The following is a 17,798-nucleotide window of genomic DNA, read 5'->3' as shown; positions in this document are numbered from 1 at the left end:
GGGGCCCGCTCTGACTCACTGAGGGCTTGTCTTCACTATTGTGCTCCATCAGCGCCACTGCAACGCAGCTGGTGAAGACATGTTATGTCGCCAGGAGAGAGCCTCCTATCAACATAATTACCCCACCTCAATGAGAGGAGGGAGCTTTGTTGGCAGGAGAGCATCTCCCACCGACATAAAGCGGAGTCTACATTGCACTAAGTCGATGCAACTTATGTCACTCAGGGGTGTGTTTTTTCACAACCCTGCGTGACGCACGTTACATCGACTTAAGCGGTAGCGTAGACAAGCCCTGAGCCAGCCTTTCCTCTAACTTCAATGGGAATCAGATGGGACTCCAAATATCCACCTATATTGGTCTATACAGAATTTGGGAACCACATTTGCAGTAAAGATGGGCCCAACCAAAGTCCTAAATCCCAGCACCCACAAACCTTGGAACAATTGAGCCAGATTTCAGCTGTTTATATGTTTCAGATAAAACAGCATTCACAACTCAGTTATGAGCTAGTATGAAAGAGGCCAAATATAGTTCTCCTTGTTTGCCTCCTTCACAATGACCATCCGTTTACAGTAGTAAATTAAAAAATTGGTTCCTGCATTTATGTGGTAGTGAACACGAGCGTCATTTAAACAACTGATCTTGTGGTCACTGCTACTGAACGGCCCCCATCCTAGTCTGTTTATTTATCTCATTCACCTATTTTGTCCTGTACCCTGGAAGATCTTAGGGACCGGAATTGTCATCTATGTTTGTACAGGACCCAGCAGAACTGGTTGTGTCCTTTTGGTGCTCTACAGTATAAGCTTTTAGTAACAGAAAAAGCCAATCCTAAAAAAGCGGAGCTCAGATCCGCTTTGAAAATTTAAGCCTAGAGAAAAGAATGCTTATAGTGCAACAAAAAAATGCAGGACCGTGGTCACTCAACCCGCGCAGGGAACCAATTTTACCTCTCTCTAAAAAAAGCAAATTTGGGGACTTGGAGAAGTGAACCGATTTCTGTTTTAATCCATCTTAAACATATTATACACTCCAGGCTGCACTTCTACATATCACATTTAGCTACGTGTTCGGTTTTCGTGGCAGAGTAGCTAACATCCGTTTCTAATATACCTTATCACCAGGTTATCCAAGCACTGACCACACTTAATTAGCCCCAGACTCAACAGCATCCCTTAAAATTTTTTTTTTGCCCAACCAATTTTATAAATTTCAATCTTTAGTTATTGTAATCTTTTTGCATACAGCTGTGCAATGACACTCCTCGAAAGCAAAATCTGTAAAACAATACAGTGTTTTTGTAGCCTGGTTGGTCCCAGGATATTAGAGAGACAAGGTGGAGCAGGCAGTATCTTCTATTGAACCCATTTCTGTTGGTGACACAGGCTGAAGAAGAGCTCTGTGTAAGTTCGAAAGCTTGTCTCTCTCGCCAACAGAAATGGGTCCAATAGAAGATATTACCTCACTCATCTTGTTTGTGTAAAGCGCTGCTTCTTCTCCTGTGCAGCTATCCTGAGATAATCCCATCTTCACACTAATCCCCTTTAGGGAGGAGAGGATCACAGCAAAAGTAGGAATGGATAATAGCAATAGCTTATAACAAGAAAAAACAGCAATTCCCTTCTCTATCAATTGAATATTCAAGACCAGAACAATCCAATGTGAAGACAATACATCAACTACCCACTTTTATCATAATATCTAAGGATACCCATTACTATAGTACATAAACCCGTTAGGACAGATGCTTTAAGTTGTGCTGCTAGTGCTAAAATTCTGAGAAATCCACATACAAAAATCAGGAATTAGTTACACCCTCCCATGCATTACATATATGCCACACGCACGACTGTAAACTACCCCTTCTAAATATTGCTCCTGAAAGTCAGTAATGGTGACAGAATGGTACGAAAAGCTAACTGGATCTGAGTTTGTAGGCCCATCTCAGTCAATACAGTACACATTTTAATATCTGTAAAACTTTATTTCACAAACTTAAGAAGAAAACATGGTAACACTGGCAAATGGAAGGCATATATACTAAATACAAACGCAGAATACATTGTTTTGTATAAAGCAAATGCCCAGATCCTTAGTGGAACTTGCAAAACTAAAAAACACACTGTTCCTCCAAGGGCTTTAATTTAAAATAGGATTGCCAGCCTTGGAAGTCCCAATGATTACTGATTTTTGCCTTTCAAACTGGAACCAGGCTGCAGTCTAATTGAAACACATTTTGGATTCCTCCTCTGCTTCCAAGTCTCAGATCCAACTGGAAGGGAAGCTGAGAAAAGATACTATTTTTTTCCCCACTCAGACTGTAAGGTCAAATCTGTGACAACTATACACTTAAAGCTCAGACATTTCTTGAAGCCTTTTCAGTTGTAACAATAGAATGTGTGGTTTAAGAAAGAAGGGAAAGTGCTTTTTGCATAGAACTAGAACTGCTACCCTCACTCAACCCAATCACTGCTAGGGTGATCTGTCATGTTTCAAATGCACACAGAAATAAATAAAACTTAGGAAGAATGTATGGAAAGGTCTTTTTAAAATCAGTTTTGTTTTCATGATTCTTAAAAGCTATGGAACATTCCAATTCTCTCTAGAGCAGTTATGCCAACTGATAAGTTGTGGGCCACTTTGTAAGCAAATACAATGCTTGTGATGCCAGACTGAAGGAGATGGCAATAAAATTCTTTTATTCTTTCTCAACATGGGCTGGAGTGGGTGGGGATAGGACAAGCTTCCCACACTATTCTGCCAGTTATCTCAAACTGGAATTGAAGGTACCACTTCTAAGGGCCAGAAGATAGTTCAGTATCCATCCCTTTGGGTGGTGCCAATTAGTGTCACTCTGATTTCCTGATGTTGACCCCTGCCCGCTATTAACTGGATCACAGATTCATTTCATGTTGACCAAACAACCTTCAGACAGTCATTACTGGCCCAAGCTGGATTTGAACTGGCAATCTAGAGGGGAAATGCTCCATATCCCAGTTAGCAGTCTCATACTTTTCATTTGTATTAACCAATAGGAAAACTAAGGCTTTTTTTGTTCAAGCAAACTTTAGCAGATGAAACATGGAAGAGGTGCAAGTTTTAAAAGCAAATCTACATTAAACTAGTAAGAATAGATTGTAACAAACTGAATATTTAATGATACACATATTTAAAAATATTTTCGAAACACTCATGAAACACTATGTAATTTTTACATGTATAAGTTACTTGGGTATGTCGTCATGCATATGTCCCCCATTTCCTGAAATTCACCATAATTGTAAATACATATTTAGCTGAAAGAAGTGAAGCAGAGAGAGTGTGAGAGAGAGAGCGAGAGAGACATTTTGTGAAGTGGAGTTTTGAGCAAACGTTAACTGTTCCTTTGTTGCCAATACAGTCTACCCTTTAAAATCTTGGTTCATGACCTGTGTATAACACAGACTGTTAGGGCTCTTTTGCACCAATAACTGTTTGTTGTGCCATTCTAGCTACCAAACACACACACGAAGTGCATACGAGTAAAACTATACATATTATTCACTGGAAAGAGGAAATGCACGTAACATAACATGTTGCTTATTCACAGTGGAGTCACAGCGAGTCATTTTTAAATCTTTTCCCTCCAAGAAATCCAGTTCACATTCTAGCACTATATGCAAAATTCTCAGTTTAAAATTCAAAAGCATTAGAAAAGCACAGCGATTCTAAACCCATGACATTTCCTTTAGTTCCTATACCAAATACAAACTATTTCTTCAAAAATACTATTAAACAGAAGGATACTCCCCCGGTGAGAGCTTATATACCAAGTTTCAGCCTAGATTGAGTGATTTTGGCAACACTGCAAACCTCTGAAAATGGGGATGATTGTGGTGCCACAAAATATTCTGTAAGTGACTTGTCTATCGTTCTGCACGCAGAACTCTCACTGAAGTCGCTAGGAAATCTGCGTGCAACTCAACAGCAGATACAGCCCTGTATCAATTAGGGTCAGGAACCTCTCAAGTGAAAAATAAACCACTTTAAACGGGAGAAAAATGCAGAAGCATCCGGCTTCTGTAGCTAAGTATTATTCAAGTTTAGGTGTAGGCAAACAATTTCTTATGGAAGGAAAAGAATTACATATAATTAATTCAGAGACCAGGAGAGTAATCCTGTCAAGCTGAGACAGTTGAAGATCTTGCCACTGTAAAAGCTGGCAAGCATGGAATACACAAGAAATAAGAGACCCACTTCAATATTCTGCTTAATGGCCAAGCCCTTTATACAAAATTACATATAAAAAAGATCTTTTAAACAACTTAGACACCATAATGAACTAGTCAAATGTTCCCAGACCCTAGCACGCTGACCTTTTGACAGTTACCAAATGTACTCAACGCTGACCTAGTTATTACAGAAATTAAGAGCAGACAGAGCTGAACAAATTCTTAGAACTGTCCAGTAAACCCAACTGAACTCCAACAACAGATTTTATTTTAAATTAAACACTGCAGTTCACAATCCGTTCTACTGCAGCAAGCAACTCATTCTTTGAGCATAGGAACTCTCCCTGAGAAACGAGCAGAAAAACTACTCTAGGGGCACAGTCAGTATTAAATCCACATTTTTAGTTGGGGCCATTAAATTAGAAATGTCTAACACTATTTTCATTTATTGGAGAGTTAAGGATTTTAATGCAAAAGCACCAGACAAGCATTACAGTGAGATGTAAGCTCTATGTACGACATTTCTTGATGTGAGGGGGAAATAGGTGTCAACTGAAGAGCTGAAATGATCTGACTTATATTTGGCCAATCAACGTATACAGGCAAGTGGAAGCACAATGAACGGTGTCAACTCTGGGGCACAGAGATGACAATGACTTTAAAATGCAGGGTGGTGTCCACTTTCACAGGGATTCATGCCTTGGCCATTCAGCTCAGGCAAGGCACTGTAGCAGTAGCCAACAATGTGGTTTGGAGGGACATGAAATAAAAATAAGAGTCAAAGGTAAAAATCATTGATCACGTCAAGTCCGGAAGATCATAAAAACTTGGGGACAAGCAATTTGTGCAGATATGACGACGATAATGCCCTTTTCCACAGGTAGCCTTCTTGGGGCTGTGTCTTGAATCAGGGCAGAAAAGGACTACGGTTTTGACATTCTTGGAGCAAGCTGTGAAAGGGATGTCAGCTTGTCAATGGACAGGCAAGTAGGGCTCTTAAGACAACCATGAGTAGAACACAGCTGGTAAAACAAAATCTTGAAAAAGCATACGCTCCTATTTGTTAATTTAAAGCAGAGTTATGGGCCAAAAATTTCATACCTTTGTCAGAATTGCACAGAAACTAGAGATGCAAGAATAAAATATTCTGTTCTACCTTTCATATGAACAACAAAACTGCTGTCACTACCAGGTTCTTTATTACCTGGAATGGTTGATAACATCAGAGGTAGAATGGGTGGTGGGGCGGGGGCAGATGAGATTTGATGTTGAGGTCATTGACAGGGAACAAATATGAAACACCATAGAGATTTTGCTGTCACTGACAACTCCTGAGGCACATCTTTATAACGATTTAAACCACAGTTTTGCGCGCATCATATTAGATTTAGTGGGCAAAATTCTGCTCTGTTCATACGTGTAAAACAGGAGTAACTACTGAAGTCAGTGGTGTTCATATGGATTTACACCAGTGTAACAGCTGAATTTGGTTTCATTGCCCTGGCAAAGTTAGAGACCTCTCAAGGCAGACTGGTTGACTTTTCAAGAGCACAGAAAGATAGGGACAACATATTATTAAACTGGAGACATATATCACTCTCTGATAAATGCAATTTATAATTGGCAGAAACAATGTTTAATATAAATAAGGCAAAGAGTGACATTTTATTCTTTAACCAGGATATCATGTAATTATTAATACAACATTCTGGGTTGCCTCTCCATGGCTGCAGTTTCAATTAGAGGCTTTTGCTTAGAATTTCTAGCAGGTATTGCTGTAGTGAAAGGTCATTATGAGGTCCATTGAGTTACATGGCTAAAACTAATGGATAAGTGTTTTCAGTTAAACATACGAAATACCTGAAAACCCAATCAGTTGCGTCTCATCGATTCCAAAGGTTCACATCACCTTTTTATTGTTACTCTGGACATCAAAGAACTCTGGAGACCGTCTGTCTGAATATTAAAAAATAAGTTATTCCTCCTTTGATGCTAACTGAAGGTAAAGAAAAAGCTTCAACTGTTCATTCAGTTCGCCGCTGATGTACCATGAATATTAAACAAATCTGACACACCTGACTGGATACTGACATCTTTACATTCAATGGAATGTGTTTCACTTAACATTATCCAGACAGCAACAGAGCCAAAACTGCATAAAGACGTCCAAGCTGTTTTGGTTATGTGCACCTCTTACAGAGATGGACATGAATAACACAGACTACTAAAACACAGGCATTTGCAAGGCACATACTAAAATGCAATAAAAATAAATCTACCATATATTGTTTGGCATTTTAAGTACATTAAACAGAACAAAAATATCAAGTCAAACAGCACAAAGCTTGCACTCTACAATGTGTAACCGAACTGGCCCTTTCAGGGTGAAGTATGAGTTGGAACCATACTGAAGAGTATTATTTCTATCCAGAAAGGTTACATAAGTCATTCTTCCAATTAGCAAAAGGAGAGATTTGTTGTTTCCACCTTTCTGAACATTCTGTTACTGGGTACCAGGGTTCAGTTTGTTTTATTTCTTCCATCCCTTTCTTGAATATCCTTTCATTGTGTCAGAAGCACAGTATTCTATTTGTAAAGGCTCAGATGTGTGTCTCGGAAATTTCTTTATGGAGCCACATGCCTCTTTCCAGATGTAACTCCAATACCTGTGTACCATCAACACCAAGTATAACTTCAGACCAAACAAACAAACAAAAAAAACCCCAAAACCAACCCCCAAACAAACAAAAACAAAACCCACCAAAACAGACAGATCGCGCCAAGAAGCAATCTGTAGATTTCTTCATTTCTAATGAAGGTCTATGTTTATTATTTTAAAACTTCCATCTCTGCAGATTCTTAATGCTTCTATCATGTTGCCTAACTGGATATAGTTGAAAAACTGGAGCTCCCTTTTTATGGATGTTTACATGATCAATATTATTACAATTAACAACAGAGATTTCCAGGCAAGTAAAGTTCAGACACCACTTTGCAGAAAAATAGCTAAAATTAGCCCTTGGCTCAAACTATGTTAAAGAAATAGGTTACTAGTGAATTTAGAGTAAGGAGTGCTATCTTTTTAATTAGAATTTTTTTTCAATCTTAATGTAATAAATAAAATGATGCAACTGTAAATAGACAACTTAAATTCATAAGGAAAAGAAAACAGCCTCCCATAGCATAAAAGTGCAGAAATGGGATTTCAGCAGTTTGTGAAAGTGATAGTGTACATTTCCCACTTCTTTCTATTCAACTCTTATGAAGATATTTTTATTTGAAGTCTCTTCTGCAACCGTTTTCTCTTGGTTGCTGAGGATCTTCAAGCCTGTTTACTCACAGCCTGAGAATTTTTAGCTACTTGCCTAACATTAGCCTCCCAATCTGAGAGGAAGTAGTCACCAGAAACAGCTTCTCTGGAAACTTCTCCAAGTGTCCTCTCTTTGGACTAAATGGTTATTTACCAGACATTTAATAAACCCTTCCCCCATCACTAAAGACATTTGTTTTATTCCTTCCACTACAGACACTGATCAGAATTTAAGAGTTAGTTGAGCTTTATAATATAGGAGTTAAGAGGTGCGAGGTCTGTTTAAATGCCAGAGGCATGCTGAAATGCCCCCTCTTCAGATTGGTTACATTCTTCAGGGCTCTAGCTATTCTGACTGGCTATATAGTTTTAATTTGAATCAGTGTTTTTTCCATTCCTGATAGCACTAATAGTTGCCAAGCACAGTTGCATTCACTGAGTTGTTAACATCTATTCATTCAAACTGTCCATAAGAGTTATAGGCACACAATAGGAATAACAGAATCATTGTTTCTAACAGGGCTGTTGGTAGGTTAAGTGTATTTATAAAGGTGGTCATCAAATGAAAGCTTCAGCTCAACATTAGAGAGAGGCTCTTTCCTGTGGCTTAACTGTTGCTATCTATGTAGGGAAGTAAGAGGCAGGAACACAATGGTAGGGTGAAGGCCTCCTCTTGGTATGACAAGTACAGGATTACAAAAATCATTTTAACAACACACGTCAGTTTGCCACTAGAAATCCTTCTGAGTTCCTAATGTTTTGCACAGTGCCCTGGAGCTCCAGGGTCTACCAACTCAAGGATATTTAAGGCACTTGCTTGAACTCTTTTGCCTAGAGAGTTTTGCCACATGAACGGAGGGGCATTTTAGGAGAATACAATCTGAGCAGACCAAAGCTTTTCATTCTTTCCTCAGGAGCATTAGTCTTTGTGATACAATATTCCAGATTGGAACAGGATTACATAAAAATTAATTCCACTACAGTTCTCTTCATAGCATGTTTTGCTTTCTTTTAGTTAGACCAGTATCTGCAAGATCCAAAGAAAAGTGTACATGGAACACTGCAAAGCTGGACATCCCATTACTGACAATTATCTTCTCTGTAGAGGGAGAAATCCCACTGGCATAATTCCACCATTGAAATCAGAGACACTATGCTTGTATTGCTGGAAAGGAAAGATCGGCATTTCTATGTGTGCTATGCAGGCAAAGGAAGAAGGGGATAGAGACAAGTTCTACGAGGATAAATTCTTGATTAATCTCATTAGTTATAATGGAAGCACAGAAAATTATATGAAATACAACTCCTTGTAAATACAGTATACTCTTCAAGCCAGGAATTGTATGTGCTAGTCCTTATAATCCATTAGATAAAGTTGGAAGCCACGTTACTGTGTGACAGAGGTAGGCTTAAACAGAGCTTTACACTGAAGAGTTCTTCTGCGCCAGATTTGTCCAGGTGTTGAGAGCACTTTTCGTCAAGTAAGCCTGACAGAATAAAAGCTCCTTTCCCTTGAATATTGTGCACATTAGAGGAGGAAAAATAATGAAGACAGTAACTTCAGTTACTATTAAGATTTTTACTGTATTGGGGTGCAGTGTATATAAGGGTAGAATATTCACCCAGACACTGTGGTTTCTGATAGTAGAGAAAATTGATTATGATGCTGTTTCATCCTTTTCCTTCTCATAGTTCTAGCTGTACATTCAATCCTGTATATGCTACAGCATTATACACCTCAGTCTCTCTTACGGAAATACGAAAACTTCAAGAAGTCTGGATGTAAAAGCAGTTCCTAGAAGGCCAGTTTTATTAGGCTACGTAATTAATTTGGATAACTCAATACCATGGGATATGCCTAGTACACTGGTAACAAGTTATTGCTTCTAACCTGTGTTACAAGGTTTGTTGGCTGAAGCAGTTTGAGACAATCCATGATAGTGTCACTGAAGGTTGGGGGACATGAATGTTGCCAGATTTTAATGAATCTGGGATTAGCATTTCAGTCATGTTTCTGTCTGGCAGCTAGTGATGATTCCACCCTGCAAATCTTTTGGATTAACAAGGTTTCAGGTTTCAAAGTATTTGTAAATTGCTGTAACATACAGCATGACATTCTGCCAGTCTGGACGCTCAGTTCGCACCATTTCATTGATGTCCTGTCACAAAAAGAAGATCAAAATTATTAATTACCACCTTGCAAGTTCATGTCAAAGCAGTGCTCATCAAAGCTGTAAAGCTCCCACTCTGAGAAAAGCTTAGGGAAAGATCTCCATTTTGCTCAGCATGTCATTTGCAAAGTTCAGATGGTGAAAGGTACTTCACGACTTAAAAGTTTAAAACAGTTATTTCTGCGCCATCTGCAAAGGGCTACCATTTCATTGAAAAGCAACATTAACTTTGTGACCTGCAGTTCATGAGTCCAATATCAGAGTATACCTCAGGTTTCTTCTCATTTAATACTGCTAACAATAAAAACAGTTCAGTTTTGAAACACAAGAACCCCAATGCTGCAGTTAATGGCACGCATGCAGATATCTGCAACCGCACATGCACTTTCAATAGCAGGATCAAGGTCTAGCTTTGTAACAAATGTCCTGGCACAAACTTGCTCTCTAACGGTCAACCTTTTTACTTGGCACTGTCAAGCGTCACTTTACAACAGTATAGTGCAGTGGTGGGCAATCTGCGGCCTGCATGCAGCCTGTCAGGTTGCCCACCACTGGTATAGTGATTTCCAAGGTAGATGTTTAACTAGGAAAAATGAGCATTACCAAATCTAGTAAAATATGTAATCTGAAGGAGAGGCAAAACGTGAGGAGTTAATTCCTACCTCACAAAACTATGAACTGATCTCAAACTATTCTAATTATTTATATTGCACCATAAGTGCGTAAACAGATTTACAAACAATTAAGATGGATACATCTTCCTCCACAATCTACGCATGGAACCTGTACGCAAAGGAAGGGATTTTTAATAGAGTTCAAACAGAAATAGCAATTATTGTGTTAGAGTTCACTTTATGAAAGGAGCTGTGAGTAGTCAAAACACCCTGTTCAAGGAACAACTGAAATAATTTTCCCTAATGTTACCCTCATTAACATTTGTAGACACAATGACCATTTGCCACACAAAACACACAGTGTATGCTGCATATACTGCTAACAAACTTTCCCTTTGAAAGATACAATTTCCTCTTATAAAATTTAATTCAGTTTGGATGTACCTGAGCCTATGAAAGTGTCTGCATGTGTAGGGATTACATTTTAAGATAGCTTTTGGTCAGCCAGTTCCAGGTATCTTGTAAAGTACACTTTCTAGTACCGTTATGTACTGTAATGTCAAGGGAGAGGAAACTGCCTGTGACACTCTGTACCTCGGGGGGGACACCCTACACTCCCATGTTCATCCTTATAAAATGATTGTGTGGTATCCAATGCAAAGTTGGTTATGTTGGGTGTCTTCGGAAGGCTCATGATGCACTGAGCATGGCTGTTATAGTGATGTTATAATAATTGTTACAGTAATGTTATAGTAAAGTTATACATTATATTTTGATGTATATAGTTATGAGGCTGAAAATGTATCCTCATGGCTTAAAGCAAGCCCGTGCAAAAACGCTCCAAGAACAGAGAGGTAGTTCACACCTCAGCAGGGCATGGATGAGACAAACCCAGCCTAGCCTCACAGGAACAATGGACACTGGCTTAGGCAGCAACAAAAGAATCTGTTAGACCCTGGAGGGAGTCACCCCCTTCCTTTGGGCAGTTTGGGACTGCAATGAGGTAATGCTCACCTGACCCTGAAATGGGGGGGGGGGGCAAAGCCCAGAGGGAAGAAAGGACATTATAAAAGGGAGAGACATTTTGCCATGCTCTCTCTCTCTCACACCTACATCTACAGACACCACCAAGCGACTGAAACGCTGAACAAAGGGGAGAGCTTGGCTGAAGGGCAACCAGCCAGCAGTGAGAAGCATATAAGTTGTTAAGGACATTGAAAGTATTAAGATCAGCTTAGAATGCATTTTGCTTTTATTTCATTTGACCAAATCTGACTTGTTATGCTTTGACTTATAATCACTTAAGATCTATCTTTATAGTTAATAAATTTGTTTGTTTATTCTATCTGAAGCAGTGTGTTTGGTTTGAAGTGTGTCAGAGGCTCCCCTTGGGATTACAAGCCTGGTACATATCAATTTCTTTGTTAAATTGATGAATTTATATAAGCTTGCAGCATCCAGTGGGCATAACTGGACACTGTAAGACGGAGGTTCCTATGGTTGTTTCTGGGACCGGACATATTGGCTAGTGTCATTAGCTTGCAAGTAGCAGGGAGCAGCTTACATGCCAGAGGCTGTGCAAGGGGGTTCTCGAACAGGGGATCTCACAGCAGATCAGGGTAAGGCTGGCTCCCAGAGTCAAGGACTGGAGTGGCCTAGCAGATCACTGGTCCAGACAACACCAGAGGGGAACATCACAATGCCATTTTACTGTAGCTAACTGCATGCTGGCATTTCTACAGCTGCTCTCAATAGTCTATTTTTATATCTGCATTTGGTAAAAATCTTCACATTTCAAAATCACTAACTTCTGAGGTATTTAAAAATTCTCAGTAGTTGCATCTCCATTGTGAACAAATACAATGGCTGGTCAGAGGTTTTGATAAGGATCAAGGAAAGTGCTATTTTTAAATGTCTGACTATATAGCATTGTGAATCGCTAACTCAATGGCAGCTTTGCTAGAATCCCAGTTACACAAGTCCTAATGAGTTATTTAAATTCTTTTTCTGGTCCTGGCAATTCTAGCTGAATTGCTGGAGACATCTACCAGGGCTTGGGTTTCTTCCAATTCAATGGCTTCAGAAAAGTCTTCCTCTTCTGATAATTATTTTCATAATGACAATTAGTAATTCTTTTCAACTCTGCTCAGGAATTTCTTCTTGTAGGAATTACAAAGCCTCTTAACTATTGTTAGAGAAACAGTTTCACAGTTAAAAACTTAATTCATTACAGACCTAGTATCAAATTTTCTATTAATGTTGCCAGTGCTTGATTATGAAGACAAAGAAAGCCCCTCTATCCAACAATAGTTTGGACCATTTGCTGGTCTAACAGATGGACCACAGAAATCATGACCTTCCTACTTTATTGAAAAAAACAACTTTCAAGGGTTTGATTTGCACCTTCAGAATTCTACTAAATTCAAACAATTTGAAATGTAAACCCAAATCTAGAATGTAGGTTGTACCCACAGTTCCTTAAGCCACCAGCACAGACAAATACCAGGCTGTGTAAGAAGCCTAGTATGTCTGCCCTGCAGACTTCCCAGGTCAGAGTATCTGTGAGCAGTTCACCTGTACTCTATTTTAGCTTGGCTGTATTGTTTTGAATATTAATGGTTTCTTTATATCCTACAGTTTGTCACAAGACAAAATACCTGCCCTGTCAAGGAAGAAGCCAAGAAAAACAGAAAAATTCAGGTGAACAGCAATGTCTACATGGAAAAGCAGGCTTCATACAAAATATACAACCATTTTACAAATCACTCTGGGGCAAATTAACTGTCCTCATTATATTGCTTCAGGCCCAAAACACAGTAATCTTTCTGTCACAGAGCTTCATTGTGCAAGGTATAAAAGACATTTAATAAACAGGACATTATCCATTTAACTTAACACTTACCAGAGTGGATTTGATGCCAACACTTTCAGCTGCCTGAAAGGCCAGAGTGAAGTTTCTTCTCTGTAAATGTAATGCAACATTTATATGAAAACAGAAGGGAAACTACTTAAAATTTAACGGACTTGCTGCTTGAAAACATTTCTAATAAAACCCTGTATTGACTTCAGCTAGAGTTTATAACGAAATCACATTTATAAAGATAGATTTCAGAGTAGCAGCCGTGTTAGTCTGTATTCACAAAAAGAAAAGGAGTGCTTGTGGCACCTTAGAGACTAACCAATTTATTTGAGAATAAACTTTCGTGAGCTACAGCTTCGATGAAGTGAGCTGTGGCTCACGAAAGCTTATGCTCAAATAAATTGGTTAGTCTCTAAGGTGCCACAAGTACTCCTTTTCTATTTATAAAGATGTGTCACAGGCATCATTCTGTACTAGGGATACATGAATGTCTGTAGGAAGTATTTACTACCTGCTGGATTGGGGTAAAGATTTTTCAACAGTGCTAGGACAGTGATAACTGGGGACTTTAATTTGCCACAGATAAAATTAAAAAAAAAAAAAAAACCCCACAAAAGCCAAAGTATCAAATAAGTAGGGAAAGAATTTTGTTAATTCTGGAGAGGGATATGTTTTTACATCTGTTTGTATAAGAAAGATGCAGCTATAAGGGATTGCATTTTAAATTAAATGTTATCAAATAAGGAGAATAAGTGAATACTGAGCAAAGTTTGGGAAATAATAAGTTTAATAAGATTCTAAACTTCAACCATTAGAGGAATTGTTCAAATAAGAGGTAAATATAACTTTTAAAACTTCATTTGATAAAAAGTACAATAGCCTGGCAATGGTAATCAATAAGAGGTACTTGTAGCCACTTCTATAGAGGTGGTGGAGATGCACTCAGGAGAAATATATACCTTTATTAATCTATTCTAGGTAATCCTATAGCACTCCTTAGAGTAGTAACAGATACCATATGAAATAAATCTTTATACCAATGTCCAATGCAGCTCATGGAGGATTCTTCTCTTAGCTCTTACCAGTCTTAGTGTTTATGTAAAACCAGATATAACTTTAATATCAATATGGATACATGATAAAGATTAAATTGAATTTCAAATAAAATATAGCTCTACACAAGTAAAAAGCTGCAGCATTAAGTCTTAGAAGAAACAGAGGGCTGTAAAGACGATATTTAAAGAGAAAAAAGGAAAACATAAGATATTAAGAAACAATTATTTAATATATACCAATGGACTGAACAATAAGAATCAGGTGATTCATTAAGGTGAAAAATTATTTAATTGTCTATAAAAATGGCAAAAGTAATAAATTATCCCTTTGCCTCTGTTAAGAATTTTTTTTTGCATTTGTCACGGAGATTATTAACAATGCATCTCTGGAAGATGTCTCCGTGGGTACGAATTACAACACATTGGAAAAAAATTGAGATTATTCTTTTTCCCAATTTATCTTTAACTTTTTTTCCTCTAAAACACTGATTTTAAATTTTGCTCTGGAGGAAAGCAATAGACACCCTGAACAATATGGGATGGAAGCATGTTCAACAAAAACACATCCTATCACCCAAAAAAAGGGAATAAACTACTCCAAAGCACACAAGTTGCTGAATTTCAGACCTTTAACATTAAACAACAGGGAACATTTTGGTTAAAGACTACTGAATTGTATCACCTCAACTGAAAGCCCTTTCCACCCACTGTTTGTTATCTCCTCACGTTAAAATTTATGGGTTTCAGAGTAGCAGCCATGTTAGTCTGTATCCGCAAAAAGAACAGGCATACTTGTGGCACCTTACAAACTAACAAATTTATTAGAGCATAAGCTTTTGTGAGCTACAGCCCACTTCATCGAATGCATAGAATGGAACATATAGTAAGATATTATATATACATACAGTTAAGTTGGAAGTTGCCATACAAACTGTGAGAGGCTAATGAGTTAAGATGAGCTATTCTCAGCAGGAGAAAAAAACTTTTGTAGTGAGAATCAAGATGGCCCATTTAGACAGTTGACAAGAAGGTGTGAGGAACTTAACTTAAGGAAATAGATTCAATATGTGTAATGACTCAGCCACTCCCAGTCTCTATTCAAACCCAAGTTAATGGTATCTAGTTTGCATATTAATTCAAGCTCAGCAGTTTCTAGTTGGAGTCTGTTTTTGAAGCTTTTCTGTTGCAAAATTGCCACCCTTAAATCCTGCTGATAATAGCTCATCTTAACTCATTAGCCTCTCACAGTTTGTATGGTAACTTCTAACTTATCTGTATGTTTGTATACATAGAACATATGCAAAGAATGGAACATACAGTAAGATTATATACATATCTATCTTACTATATGTTCCATTCTATGCATCCGACGAAGTGGGCTGTAACCCACAAAAGCTTATGCTCTAATAAATTTGTTAGTCTAAGGTGCCACAAGTACTCCTGTTCTTCTTAAAATTTATGTTCGCTCATTGAAGTCTTCTTAACTTTGTCCCAAAGTTCTCATTTGTCCAATGGCCTCAAATAATTGATAGGTCTTAATTTTATAACCACGCTTAACTAATTTAAGTAATATAGTCATGCTCCCATTTACAATTTTAATGCAACAAGTAATCCCAATTTTGTTTCTCTACCGTTGCATGCCCATCCATTATATGTATTTTTTTTAATCTGTCTTAAGTTTTTTTTTTTTTAAGCTTAACTATATTTTCAGTTAACATAGGCTAAACTGGATATTATAATACTGTACCTTGTCCTGGCTGTTCAGTTCTTGATACGGAATGTGAGCTGGGAGGTAAGTATGGAGGACTGCACAGAAGGCCAACCCATCATTCCAACTGCTGCTGAAGTTTGTGATGTCAATATTCTTTAAGGGAAAAAAAGAGTCTATAAATGATAGTAGATTACCATTTAATACTGCTTTAGAATTTGACCTAAGTGATTAGAAAATTATTATTTATGTTGTACCTTTTACCAAAAGAATGCCAAAGCACTTTAGAAATGGAGATGCAACGAAAACTCTTTCAACTTCAGTGCTGAAATGGTCAGAGACCAGAATCCAACACTACTGAGGGTGACAAATAGACCAGCACAGGAAAGGCAGATTAGTTCTGGAACTTAATTTGCCTTACTATCCACAAAAGATACATGACACACGTTAGCAAATGCTTTTGTGTTCCTTTTAGACAGTAATGTTTCAGTGAAGAACATGTTAAGACACAAGCAGAAACAAATTATAGATACATACCTCTGGCCTGGTTTTGAAACTCCAAAAATATGCCAAGCTGCTATGATGTGTTTTCAAAGCATGGGAAGATCAGATTTTCTCATATTCTACTGTATTACTAATTACGCAAAAGGATTAATCAATGAACACAGATATTTTCTTTCCAAATAAGGTGATAATTTTCATTAGGTAGCTGATGCAAAACATTATACAAACCCTTGTATAATTTACAATGCTGCCAAGTTACGTGAAATATCAGACCTCTTCTATTTCAACTAATTCCTGTTGAAAGATGAGCCACTGGAATACCCAGACATGAAATATGGCAGGGAACCAGTTCCTTGAGTAAGACATAGAAGTAAAATCCTTATTTCTTCACTCTGCCATCCCACACACCACAAATCTTTCTGTCCCAATCAGGAGCTAAGTGGAACAGTTAAACAATTCCCTTTATTCCACAAGAGTTTGTACACAAAGTTGTTGAAAAGAGTCTATGGCCTCTGCCAAAGGAAGTTAGGAACAAGATGCCTGAGTGAGCTTTCTAAATCACTGTGCACTTGGCTGCTGTCAGGAAAATAATGGTAAAGAGGTTACTGCCACCCAAATGGATGGCAGTGAGTTTAGATTCTTTTATTTAAGAACCAGTTAAAAACTGCATCTACTGACCTATCATTTGAGATCTGTATGGGGAAATGTAAACTTCTATATGCCAAGTGAACCCCTCCCTTAACTGGACTAGACAGCTCTGCTATTGCTTTATATTTGATGTTGCACTAAAACAGAAACAATCTGCAGTCACAGAATCCAAGAAACAGCAGATAAATCAACCTTTTCCCTCACAACAGTAATACCAATCACACCTCTTCACAAAAGCCTAATTCTAATCACTCCGTCTTGTTTAATCTCAATCAGAAAAGAATGTACAATACCAAACAGGATAAAAACTAAAGACAATGCAACTTAAATCATGCGACTCAGTGTCTTATCAAGCCAATGAAGATTTTGGATTACAAATGGAAAGTAACAAATGCTGCTACTCTGTGCCCCACTGACCCCCTGAATCTTCATTTCCTACCCAGTGTCAGCTCTTTTTATACAAACTTCACAAAATGCAAGTTCAAACTATGGTGATGTAAGTGTACGTGCTTGGACTCACAATGCCTGCAGGCAGTAAGTAGCCTGTGCCTTGCTTTGCAATCCAGCAGCCTGCTTCCAAACGGAAATAGCTTTGTTTGAACCCCTCAGTGCTGTGGGAATATGTTCTTTACATAGTCTCAGCTTCCTCAAGACACAGAATGGAAAAAAAGCTCTCCCTCCTTGCCCCTCAAACCACCAGGAAGCTGGAAACCAAC

The 17,798-nt window shown here is 38.1% G+C and overlaps 1 protein-coding gene across 12 annotated transcripts in view; it reads right to left on the bottom strand.

The window, feature by feature from the left end:
* Nucleotides 1-1,964: 1,964 nt before the first annotated feature.
* The window catches only part of SPECC1L (sperm antigen with calponin homology and coiled-coil domains 1 like), a 114,393-nt gene continuing 98,559 nt past the window's right edge, over nt 1,965-17,798 (bottom strand). For 11 of the 12 annotated variants that reach the window (XM_073312791.2, XM_073312790.2, XM_073312798.2 and 8 more), the window contains 3 exons: nt 15,970-16,086; nt 13,210-13,269; nt 1,965-9,681 (listed from right to left, as the gene is read on the bottom strand). In XM_073312791.2, the coding sequence (XP_073168892.1) occupies nt 9,592-9,681; nt 13,210-13,269; nt 15,970-16,086 (267 nt within the window). In that variant the 3' untranslated portion in view covers nt 1,965-9,591. The remainder of the gene's footprint in view (nt 9,682-13,209; nt 13,270-15,969; nt 16,087-17,798) is intronic. The other variant, XM_073312799.2, reaches the window with a different exon arrangement.

Source organism: Lepidochelys kempii, chromosome 15, assembly GCF_965140285.1.
Source record: "Lepidochelys kempii isolate rLepKem1 chromosome 15, rLepKem1.hap1, whole genome shotgun sequence".
In the NCBI taxonomy this organism is placed as follows: Eukaryota; Metazoa; Chordata; order Testudines; family Cheloniidae; genus Lepidochelys; species Lepidochelys kempii.
Note: the sequence above shows the minus strand (reverse complement) of the source record. Positions and strands in the feature narration are given on the sequence as shown.